The sequence below is a fragment of the Phoenix dactylifera genome, chromosome 6, assembly GCF_051530095.1.
Source record: "Phoenix dactylifera cultivar Ajwa chromosome 6, Ajwa_hap1_PhDact_Kaust_v1.1, whole genome shotgun sequence".
In the NCBI taxonomy this organism is placed as follows: Eukaryota; Viridiplantae; Streptophyta; class Magnoliopsida; order Arecales; family Arecaceae; genus Phoenix; species Phoenix dactylifera.
This window is the reverse complement of record NC_143195.1, coordinates 29,384,798-29,397,963: the sequence shown is the minus strand read 5'-3', so window position 1 is coordinate 29,397,963 and position 13,166 is coordinate 29,384,798. Positions and strand designations below refer to the sequence as shown.

Below are 13,166 nucleotides of genomic sequence, written 5' to 3'. Positions count from 1 at the left end.
ATGGGATGGCTGTGGTGCAAGATGCAATCATAAGTGTCAATATTTAAATCTATAGGGTTCTTATATAATGTGTGAGAATCTCTCTAACATGATCAAATGGACTACCCTTTTAAGGAGTAAAGAGAGTATCTTATTAAAGTTGGATTTGTTCTGCCTTTTGAATTAAACAAAGGAAGTCCTATCCACCAGCTCCATTATTTTGAATCTTCCACCTTTCTAAAGATCGTCGTGGCATAAAGTTTTTAATCAGCCATTAACTTCTAGAAAGCAGACAACCAAGGTAAACGTTCATGCATGTTTCATATATTAAGCTCCTTAATCCATTGAAGTCCAATGTTCATCGGGTGCGATAATAATAAGTAGTCTCAGCTACCTCATTGGTTGTGATCCCATGTGCATCGATCATCGACAATTTAAATGTTCGTTGCATGTGCATCGATGCATGTGTGTGGATTTGGATCCAATTTCACAATCCAGTGTTTGGACATATGCACATCACTTCATTAATGAATTATAATGAGAAATTACGCAAGCTCATGTGCATCTCCATAAGCATACAAATCTACATATTTCTTTGTCCAATTGTTAAGAAAGTAAAAGTCCAATAGCCGACACTAGAGTGTTCGATAACTATCGATTTATTAAATAATAGTAATTGTAAAATTACTAAATATTTATCAGAATTCATCAATATATATATATATCAAAAATTAGGTGGCTGATGACATGTATCATGGTCTCCTATGACCTTTAATTTGGACAGCTTTCTAATACCTATCACTTGATTGAACACCATGTCAAATACTTTAGTGGATAAAAGTGACAGTGCTTTTTTGGGGGTTGGTATGAACATTTTGACATTAGAATATATAGGCTGGCAGAGGAGAAGAACAGTATGAAGGGAACTGTTTGAGGGAAGACATTTTGAGAGTGCTTTTCATGGAATTGGCATGAACTTGAGACGAATTTGCTTCCTAGGAGATTACTGGGACTGCTTTTTTGGAGATCACTGGTGAGAGGAATCTGGAACCCAATGCAAGGCTAGTGTTGGTGCATGGTGACATGGTCCTTGGTGGTTGGAATGGGGTTGATAGAAATAGGAGGCATCCAAAGAAGGAATCAGATACCCACTCAAGTTATTCGATTCTTTTTAATAACATATGTTTGGAAGATCAATACGGAACGAATGTATATATTTATATATATAGGCTTTGCTGGCCAGTGAGCGCATAAGTTTTAATTGGCTACAAATACCATCCAATTCACCTTGAGATGTACATAAGTTCTTCTAAATGCAATAATTTCACTGTCCAGTAGAGTTATCACATGTCCATTAAATATATGCACAATAGAAGTGTCATTAAAAACTGAAGGCTAACTTGTGGGAGACTTGCTTTGCTCAAAAATCTTGTGGGTGACTTTTTTTTTTTTTTTTGCCTTTTTCGATGAGACGGATGGATCATACATATATGGTATGAATATATTTAGCAAAGTTAGAAAATAAAATATTATAGAGTGGAGGCGAGATGGTTGACATATCGATCCATAAAACTTCACCAGAATGTTATGCTACATAAGAGACGACCCAATCAGCTGCCTCCTTCACCTCTCTATAGATGTGCCTAGCCACCAAGGGTGTAGATTCCCTTGGGTTTCTCAAAATGTCATATGGAGTGGATGGGTGATTGCCATCCCCATGTGACCCTAGATCTACCTAACCACCGTAGCTAAGTCACATTCAACAACAATGAAGTCAACTTGCAAAACTTGCCTTGCATAGCTGATGCCAACCCACATCGCTTTCAGCTCCACTCTAGGAACTGAGATATTAAAGACCGGAGCTTCGCCTGCAGCTATCCTTATAGAGTCCGGACCTCGGATAACAAAATCGGCTCCTTCTCTGCTATGACTATCCGTCATACTGCCATCAAAGTTGATCTCGAGGAAACTCAAAATGGGGGCTCTCAGATAATAAAAACCATTCGGATCGCTGCATGAGTAGAATAGGAGACCCAAGTGGGAAAGCTATAGTTTTCTATGAAGATAGATCAGTATTTCCTTCCTATCTTTAAATGCCATTTAGCTACTTTTAAATGATTGAGAATTTCTAATCATGCTGTTTCTCCTCTACTTACATCTACTCCCATCCCTTTCTACCGCGGCTATAAACGGTTTGAAAGTTTTATTGGGTCAATAATGCTGCAAAATGGAATGACAACGGTATCCACTACGACTACGAGTACATTAGCGCGCGCCCGATCTGGGGGTTGGAATAGGAGCTCACAAAGGTCAAGGGCTGAAATAATTCTTTGGGAACTATCCTGGTGATCCATGTCCAAGAACCTTATTTTGTCTTTTGGTCATTAACATTAAGTTTTAACTTTTTCCGGAAAAGATGGCCATCGAGATTAACCTTTGGCCTTTCACTCTTATTTCACTCGTCCAAGTGCTCCATTATTTTCTCAAGTTTAAGTCACCTAGAGCTTTCGCCAAACAAATTCTTATAGGGCTCATCTAGTAGCTTGTTCTTGCCTAGGATCCATATATACTTCATAGCGGGTTTCCTCGAGATGGACCTACCAAACATCATCTTCAAAATTTCTTTAGGAAACTATGCCTGCAATGGCTCTATGTTGACACTAATTTAAAACATAAATTCTTGGCTTTGAACACGCCAAACTCTCTCCATAAACCAGATGAGTGTGTGTGTGTGTGTGAGAGAGAGAGAGAGAGAGAGAGAGACTTTACTTGGTTTTCTAGTGGTTTTGTGCTTCTCATGATAAATTTTGATATTCTACCGTTGTGCATACCATAGTATGCCTTACCGGCATGAACCAAGCTGTATAAGGCATACCGTACCATACCGATTCGGTACCGATATCCGATACGGGTAGTGTACCGACACTTGGTATGGCAAAAAAAATCTGCACCGTATTGTACCGCTATTACGCTAGCGTGGCATCGGTACGAGGTCCGGTACCAAGACAGAAAATCTTGGTGCATACCTACCGTTAGTATTTACAGAGAAACTTAATACCTAGTTCTTTTTCAGACTGCCTCTAACATGCAGTCTTTTGACCATTAGCATTTAATTTTTAGTCTTGTACACATTTATATGGAATTTGCATGCACTTAAACTAGTTCTTCCATGCAGTTAAGATTTAAAAGGTTGTTTAAAAGATACGGATATTTCTAAATAATTCTTGTAATCACACATTTTCCTATTTTTCATCATTTGCTTTCATTTTCTCATGCTTAGATTGTCTACGTATCTATCACTTCGTCTATAGTCTAAAGGCTACTTAATGTCCCTGACAGTATATATAGGAAGGGTAGACTAATTGAAGCATCAAAATAATCCTGGTTTACGAAAAAATCACACTATGACAAGTATATATATATATTTTATTACAAATAAAAAAAAGATCAGTTGAAATGTAATTGACCATTCCATTGACAGTGAAATTTTACCCCTGCTTTAAATTTACTTGTTCTGGATTATAATGAGTAGAATATGAATTGTTGTGGTGGTCAGGGATGATGTTGATGAGCCACCCAATCAGGCCAAAAATACCTCAACTGAAAAAAATATTACAGGGGCTCTCTAAAGTGAAGTGCCATCAAGCCATATAACAATTGAGATTTGTTGATCCCATGGGTTTTAGTTTAAGATAGTCTACTCAAAAAGCTTATCATGTTATTAACTTACTATTGCTATGAACTCTGCATGATGTTGTGATTCTCAAGTAGGACCAATTGCCTAAAGAGAAGTTGAGAAAACAACCAAGGGCAATAAGAATTCAACCTGCCACATGGTTGGGATACTTAACTCTTGACTCTGTTGATAAAAAGTTACAAATCATAGACCCTTATTATAATCACTGGCAATAGGAAAAGTGCATCCAAGGATGCTGGGTTTGGTATGTTAAGATCTATACCCTAGCCGGCACTTATCCGGTCCGGATCTAATACATATTAGGTTCAAGTCTCAAAAGGGAACCATTGTAGAAAATGTGATCGGCATAAGAATAATTTATACTATGTATTGAATAAACTATAGAGTCTAGATTTAGATCTGATCAAATTCATAAACACCAATTTCATATCATATGTATTTATATTTTACTAGATCGAGTTCGGGTACACTTTTTGTAGACCTAAACTTCGACTTAAATGTTCTATGCATCTATATTTGGGGCCACACCTGACCAATATTATGGGTTCGGATCGATCCACGTAAATCCGGCCTTTCCAGTCTTAATGATCTAGTGCTAAATTTTGCAATTAGATAAATTTTAAAGAACGACAAGTCTCTATTAAATAAGCATGTTCATTGTTGTTTCGAATCCTTTGATTGTAATGTTGGCACATGAAAAGACTAACACCGTCCTTCAGCAAACTTGTTTTGATCCCTGTCCAGTTATCAAAGACCTTATTTCCTAGTCTAGAATTGACCCAAAACAAATCTCTTTCTTCATGTTTCTTCTTCTACTGCTGCTGCTCCTTCTTAAAAGCATACCATATCAAAGTTCTAATCAAAGTTTGTTAAATTTAGCTATTTCAGCTCGATGCAATTTTAAGAATCCGACCGGCTCCATCAAGGCTATTCAATTGGTTTAGCTCAAGGTGGTTGCAACTTTACCCTATCTTGGCATGTCCTAGTCTTAGAATCCAATCCAACATAGTGGCATAGACCTAACCATACCCTAGAATCCAAACTAACCAAATTTAGGTCCATAGTTTTAATACCGTTGTTGTGGCTATGAGAGCCATAGCTCGAAATCGAATGCTTATAGTGGACCTAATCAAGTTAGAACTCAAGTCCTCTCTCATTAACTTATGACTATGTTCTAATGGCAAAGTGACAAATTTACACAGTGTTTATGTTTAGTTGATCATCCACTTTTTTAAAAAAATTATGTGTAATTCCTACTATACCCTTAATAAAAATTAGATCTTTTATGCCTCTTTAATACTGAAAGATTTTTTTGGAAAAAAATAAAAATGGGAACCATATTTTCATTGAAATGCAACTTTTCCGTTTTTCTTTTTTGAAACTCCAACCAAACAAGAGGCATCTCATTACTTTCTCGTTGACCACATTTTTCTCTTTTCTTTTTTCACGAACCAAATGAGCCCGGGTATTGTTCCATTGATGGTGCGACCTAAGCGGGGCCCCACAAGACGGCAGCTGAGGTGGATGGTGGGCACGTGAGACCGGATTGAGTTCCACCCGCCGTCGAGCCGGCATCACGATGTGGGGCCCGCGCCCACAAAACCAAAGCCGCGAGCTTACCATTGGTTCCGTGAAAGAGACCATGATGCGAATGCGATCCACCGCTCGGAAACGGCGCCAGGGTTGCTTTAGCTCATTGGCCTCCGGTTTCCTTTTTTTGGTTGGTTTTATTAGTGGACACCTCGGTGGCCTCCTTTCAAGCATGATATGCGCAATGATCAAATCCCATGGGACAAGGGATCATGGTCCTCCACATGTTTTCTAGGTAAAGAGTTAATGATGCAAGGATGCTGGTTGAAAGAAGTTTCTGTCATATTGTGTCTCAAAGTCAATGTAAATGTTCCTATCAACAACTAAGAAAGTATGCTACCAAACAAAAAAAAGAAAAAAACAGCCAAGGAAATATTATCATATTGTCTTTGTTTACCTTTCAACAACATCCTCATGACATTTCTCGGCATCTTTGGCTTAATTATGTAACTAATCTAAATATATATATATATATATATATATATATATAGAGAGAGAGAGAGAGAGAGAGAGAGAGAGAGAGAGTAGATATGCCTACCTCCATCACTTTAACAATTTTGCCATCACTTAGACCAAGTTTATGCTTCTAATTTTATACCTTTCCCTTGGGAACATTAGGTGGTATGATGATTTTTTCATCCACCGTGGAGAAGAGGTGTCCACATTAAAAAGTGGAGGATAAAAGATAACCATGATTCATGGTTGCCATTAGAGATGCAAATAAGCCGAATAGCTTGTGAGTTATGCAAGCTCGATTCAACTTGACTATTACTAAACTTAAGTAGCTTGAATAGTTTTTCAAGTCAAGTAGAATAGTAAAATACTTGGCTCAAAAGCCTGTGAGCCTAATCAAATATATATATATATATATATATAATATTATTTTTTATTAATAATATATTATTAATTTAATATTTAAAATATAATATTATGTTATATTTTATTGTAACTGTATTTTTAATTACAATCGAGATTCGAATTGAGTCGATCTCAAGCGTTACTATTTTGTAATCGAATCGAGTTCAAATTTAGATCTTAAAATTTGATAGATCTCGAGGTGAATTTTAAATACAAATATTTTAAATCAAGTAAAGTTAGAGCTTCTAACTATTTAACTTAACTCTTTTGGACTCCGGCCAACTGGACGTCCCTTAAATTAAGATAATGAGCTACCATCAGCTGTCCCTAAGACTCCATGTGGTCATAGCATAGGTTTTTAAGTGTACATGTGGTCATAGCCTAGGTTTATTGATGGCAGTGCCGCTCTACAGCTAATCTTCCACTTGTATAGTTGTATGATGCTTTGAATTTTTCTGGCCTCTTCTCTTTCCTTGGTATCATTCTCTCTCTCTCTCTCTCTCTCTCTCTCTCTCTCTCTCTCTCACCCTCGCTTCCCTTTAATTTTAGGGTTGAAATCTCGTGGTGCAGCGCCTACCACTTTCTCTCTCCGCTTCTTTTTCTAGCTCGTGGTTGGACGAGCCCACAAGACCCACCGTTAAGTAATATATATTTTGGTATTACAAAAATACCCCTAAAAAAGCGGAAACGGAAACGGCTCTCGAAACGGAGAAAAAAACTGACCTACTAGTGATTCCCATATCTTGGTCCAAGTTGCAACAATGTCACAGTTTCTCTGTAACAACTGAAATGCAGCTGCTGTAATTTTACCATCCACCTAGGAGAGTAATAATACTCAAACATGGTTCCTTATGAAAATATAATTTTTTGGATTATAGCACGAATGTCAATCCATTTGGAAGTGGCAATTGAGCAAAGGTGATTTTGGTATATGAGAATATCACATTGAAGTTTAATCAATGTTGACATCACAAATCTACAATTACTATCTTCTATTTGAAATAGAAACAGTATTAATTACTTAATAAATTGGCGTTCGACTGAATTTATTTAGCAATAGAGTCGAGAGAACTTAATAATATTGTATGGTAGTTTGGCGATAAAGTCATTGTTTGTTATAACGTCTCTTGTTGGTCATTTTAACAAAAAAATAATGAACAGAATACAGAATCTTTTGTGATAATAGACAATAGAAATTCAATCATAAATTTTCTGCAGGAATCATTGTTTTTCTAATTTTTTCTAGCCAATATAAAGAAAGTAAATAAGAACTTATCCTAGTCAAATAAATAACAAATATGCTCAACAATAATAATTTGTTATATAACAAGAATGGTAGAATAATAACTAATTATCTAACTAACAATATCTATATAAAAGTTATGCTAACATTTTTATAATTATTACTTTCAATTTTGCAAGCTTCCTATACAACTTGTATTGATGAAATCAAATAAAAATGACTAATAAAAAATAAAAAAATAACAATCACACATGAATTTTTTTACCTTTTTTAAATTGTTATTGGCCATTATAATAGCTACCTTGACATTATTTTCTTGAATATGCATGGATTTCAATTTTTGAAATTAAAGTAATAACATTATAACCATCCTTATTATATTAAAATACCCGTCAAGAATAAAAATGAAATACTATTTATCCAAATCATTGTTCAATAAATAATTCTTTTGTATGCAATCAAAAAATTAAGTTTAAAAATAATTTAGCCAAATGAAATCCAAATCATTGGCCCTGGAACCCAAGATGGAAACGCGGTTCCTTTTAAATCCACGGTTCTCGTTCACCGTCGTGTAATGAATGAGGGGCAGTGTGAAGTCAAAGGCCCATAAATTTTGCAATATATTTCTCGCCACGCAAATCTCTTCTCCTCCGCTCCCTCCGCTCCCCGTTCCCCAAAAGGCTGCTCTCGAAGGTCAAAACTCTCTCTCTCTAACTCTCTTTCTCTTTCGCCCTCCTCTCTCTCTTTAATGGCGGCTGGGCTAGCTAAAGAAGAGGAGCACCAGATCTTTCTCGCGACCCAGTGCTCCTCCTAACCCGGCCTCCCCCTGTTTTCCCTCCCCTCCTCTCCTGTATTTCGATTCTATCCCCATTCCACGGAAACCGGATAAAAAAAATCCAATCTTGGCACCTCTTGCTCCGAGATCCGCTCCTTGTTCCAAGGAGTACGTGGAGAACGAGAAACCCTCGGATTTGAGCTCGTCGGGTCCGGGGTTTCCGAGCAAACACACCCTAGTGGCACGAGAAGGAGGGGGTGTTGGTTAGGGAGTGGGCAATGGAGACCGCGTGGAGGCGAGCGAAGAGGGCGCTGGCGGTGAATCTTTGCGTCTATGTTCCGGGCAATCTGGACGATGACGGTGGCTCGCCTTCCGGCGGGCACGCCTCCGGGACGTCGTCGGATGGTGCGGCGTCGGAGGCGGCTCCGGTGTCGCCTTGGGGGGCGTCGGATTACCAGGCGCTCATGCCGACGACGCCCACCCCGACCTCCGCCGGCCTCAGGCTTTCCAAATCCGGGAGCAGATCGTCAAAGGTGTGCCCTTTGTTCTCTCTTTAGATTCATCACCTAATCCTTGTCGAATGTTTCATTTTTTTCTGCTTTTTTTTTTTTGAATTGTCGTGCAATTAAGATATTCCCTTGTTGTTTTGAAGCATAAAAACATGTTTTTTTTTTCCATGGCAAATGAGATCTTTTCGGGATTTTGAAGTAGAAATGTGCTTACATTTGGGGTTTCATCTTTTCACGAACTCCGTGTTGGTTTTCTCTTCTTTTGCTTATCTTTTTGCAGTTGTTCTTTCAAATCATGCATTTGGGTGGTGGTGTTTTATTTCTCTTTTTCCTTTTCCTTTCTATTTTATCTCTGTTCTTCTGTGGAGGATGACGTGCAGCAGTTCCATAGAGGACCACGAGCCATTCTTGTTCATTAGAAAAGAGGGAAAAATTCGGACTGCCTTTCTTTTTTTAATCTCCCGGGGTCCTTGAAAGGGAAAGTCGCTTCCTTGGTCAGCAACACTACTGTTTCATGAGAAGAGCTTTTTTGTTTTCTTTTTCTTTTTTAAACCGTGAGCCTGCTGACCGTTTTTGGCAAGCATTCCACAAGGATAAGTTGAGAGGAATTTAATGGCAAATGATGATTTTGGCCGTCATTTTGGTGGGCAAGTTGGTCAAAGATTTCCTGCTTTAACTCATGGTCCTGTAACTTTTACTCAATTTGTATCTTGGGAAGTGGATGTAGAAATTCTGATTCATGTTTTGGATATTTATGAAAGCTTGAAAAAAAATATTCTTAGCTAAAACTTGAGTATCATCCCATCTAGACTGAAATTTTTAACAATCTTCCTAGATTTTGCTTTGCTAATAAACAACTTGAATCTTGATACTGTTTTGATCGGTAGATGGATAACCTTGTTATGTATATATATATATATATATATATTTATATTTGCTGCATTAGGGGTGAAAGTGAATCGGATAATATCTGTCTGGATTTATTTTCATATTCGAAACTATCTGGATATGGATAGAAATTTGAGCATCCGACTAATATTCATATCCGTATCCATATCCATTAAAGAAAAATAGATATGGAGATGGATAGAAAACTATCCCATCCATATCCGAATATCCGGTTTTATTTGTAATCCTATTTAATTTTATATAGCACTCATAAATTTTTAAGAAAAATAAATGACCATTATTAATATACTATTAATTTAATTGATCATCTACTTAGTAATATCTTTGATTCTTTATATCCGATTTATATCCGTATTTATATCCATACTTTTGGAATCCGATTTGTATCTGTATCCGTTTAAAATAAATATGTATATAAATTTTTACATCTAATTAACATCCGTGTTCGTGTCTATATTCATCAAACAAAACAAATATAGATATGGATATACTAATATCCGATCCAATATCAGCCTTACCCTCCATCCAATATACCAAAATTTGAATACACTATCATTGTCTATTTTGATTGTTAACATGGTATCTGCATCTGCTTATTTATTAAGTTTTGGTAGTGATTCTTCCCTGGTTACTCTATGAGCTTTTCTTTGTTATGTTTAAACTGTTGGCTGATTACTCCATCTGAGTTTGATACTAGTTCAGTTAGTTCATTTGTGTAAAATGGCTTCAGTTAGACTTTACCTTATTCCATCAGTAGATATTGATTTACAACTGAAGTATTATGTATTTTATGGAAGCTTATTTCTGTAGGAAGTGAAAATGCAGTTTTAAGATTGTTTAGAAAAACAGGGGTTGAGCGTAGGTGATATTTTACTGTCACATGGTTAATTATCATTGTTGCATGCACTTGTATATTGCTGCTATTAAGTTTAGCATGATCTGATAAGATTAACATTTTTCGTTTAGCATTTTTCATTGAGCCCCATTGCAAATAATGGTATAATGTTAAAAAGAGATTGCAGAACTACGGGCTTGCTAAATGTTCTCCTGCAAAGAACTAGATTATGTTAATGGCCTTACCTCGGAACGCTTTCTGTGTGGTTTCATCTTCAGTTGTTTATTTTTCCCTTGTTCTTTGCCCTGCTTCAGCGCAGATACAGTTTTTCATAAATTAGCTGTGCTGACTAGATCTAGAATGTTACCATTTGCACAACGTAATCTGTTATTATTTACGAATTAGAAATATTGACTTTGCTCCTTGTAATTTTCACTTTCAGAGAACATGTGCTATATGCCTTGTCACCATGAAATCAGGCCATGGCCATGCCCTCTTCACTGCAGAATGCTCCCATACATTTCACTTTCATTGCATAGCGTCAAATGTGAAGCATGGCAACCGTGTGTGCCCTGTATGCAGAGCCAAGTGGAAGGAGATCCCCTTCCAGGCCCCCCCTCCCTCTGAGCATCCTCATGGGAGAGCGCGAGTAAACCCAATTAACTGGCCTCAAGAAGAAGGCTATATGACTGTTGTGCGTCGGCTTCCTCGTGCAGATTCTGCAAACCGGCAGCACCACCTCACTCCTCTATTCCACACTTCAGAGCCAATCTATTTCAATGACGACGAGCCTCTAGACTTGCAGCCTGATACAACTAGAAACTCCCAACGTGGATGTAGTAAAACAGTGGAGGTCAAGGTGTACCCGGAATTCTCTGCCATTCCTCAGTCAGCCTCCCGAGAGAGCTTCACCATCCTGATCCATCTGAAGGCCCCACACGCCAGCACAGACCAGGTTTCTAGCCGAAACATCAATGCAAGCTCAACAGCCTCACAAACCTCTCGTGCTCCTGTAGACCTTGTCACAGTGCTTGATGTAAGTGGCAGCATGGCTGGCACAAAGCTGGCACTTCTTAAGCGTGCCATGGGGTTTGTTATCCAAACCCTAGGACCCTCTGATAGGCTTTCTGTCATTGCCTTCTCTTCAACTGCACGCCGACTCTTCCACCTCCGTCGGATGTCTGACTCTGGTAGGCAGCAGGCCTTGCAAGCTGTCAATTCGTTGGTGGCCAATGGTGGCACTAACATTGCTGAGGGACTCAGGAAGGGGGCCAAGGTGATTGAGGAGCGTAGGGAGAAGAACCCGGTATGCAGCATCATTCTTCTCTCTGATGGGCAGGACACATATACTGTAGCCTCTAATTCTGGCGGAACTCAGCGTTCACAAGTAGACTATGAATCACTTGTTCCATCCTCTATTCGTGGTGCAACCAGCTATCAAATACCTGTCCATGCCTTTGGTTTTGGTGCAGATCACGACTCTGCTTCCATGCATTCAATCTCAGAAACCTCTGGTGGGACTTTTTCTTTTATTGAGACTGAGGGTGCAATTCAAGATGCATTTGCTCAATGCATCGGCGGGCTCCTGAGTGTGGTTGTGCAAGAGACGTGGGTGGGTGTGGAGTGTGTGCACCCAGGTGTGCAACTTGCTCCAATCAAGTCAGGCAGCTATGCAAGTCAGGTGGCAGGTGATGGACGGAGTGGATCAATTGATTTGGGTGACCTGTATGCCGATGAAGAAAGGGACTTCCTGGTATCTGTAAACATTCCACCAGCCCGTGAAGAGATCGTGCTGCTGAAGGTGTGTTGTTCCTATAGAGATCCAGTAATGAATGAGACTGTCAACTTGGAAGGTGAAGAACTGAGGATTCAGAGGCCAGAGGTTGTTGCAGGCCAGACCATGTCAATTGAGGTCGACCGTGAGAAGAATCGTGTTCAGGCTGCAGAGGCTATGGAAGCTGCGAGGGCTGCAGCTGAGCAGGGTGCGCTATCTGATGCAGTGTCCATCCTGGAGGAGCGTCGAAGGATATTGTCTGAATCCCTGGCAGGACGATCTGGTGACAGGTTGTGCTTGGCTCTGGATGCAGAGCTGAAGGAGATGCAGGAGAGGATGGCTAATCGGCAGAGGTACGAGGCTTCTGGGAGGGCATATGTGCTATCAGGGCTCAGCTCACATTCATGGCAGAGGGCAACATTGCGTGGGGACTCGACAGACAGTGTTAGTCTTATTCATGCCTATCAGACACCATCTATGGTCAACATGCTAGAGCGATCGCAGACATTGAGTCCATCTCCATGGCTTCTCAACCCACCAATCCATCCGGTCAGGTCCTCATCCTTCGCGACACAACCGCAGCCAAGGTAATTAAGTTCACCATTTCTGTAAAAGAACAAGGGAAAACATTGTATTAATGTTTTCGTTTATTATCTTCATATTTTGAGGTGGGGGTAAATGGTCTTGATGGCATACTAGATGGGGATATACTCCCGGGTTGTAAATGAATAAAATCTGGGAAGGTGGACAGAAATGAAGGGTTAAGGTGAAAGGAGGTATAATGGTTTCAATGGTAAAAAAGGTGTTGGTATTAGCTCGGTTTTTTTTTCCCTCTTTTTTTGGCTTTGGTGTTGCATATTAGAGAAGGTTTTCCCTTAAATAGGGCGGTATACGCTTGTAATATTTGGGAATTCATGGGGGAGCATTCTAATTTTGGATATTAATTTCTGTAATATTTGGCTAATTCATTTATTTCAACTCTTCGGTCTCTTTGTAA

General features: G+C 38.9%; 1 protein-coding gene across 1 annotated transcript; it reads left to right on the top strand.

Annotated features, from left to right (window-relative positions):
* Nucleotides 1-7,940: 7,940 nt before the first annotated feature.
* Nucleotides 7,941-13,166, top strand: LOC120107316 (E3 ubiquitin-protein ligase WAV3-like). Its single transcript, XM_039120548.3, has 2 exons — nt 7,941-8,675; nt 10,838-13,166. The coding sequence occupies exons 1-2, from the start codon at nt 8,421-8,423 to the stop codon at nt 12,758-12,760; spliced, it is 2,178 nt and encodes a 725-aa protein (XP_038976476.3). The 5' UTR covers nt 7,941-8,420; the 3' UTR covers nt 12,761-13,166.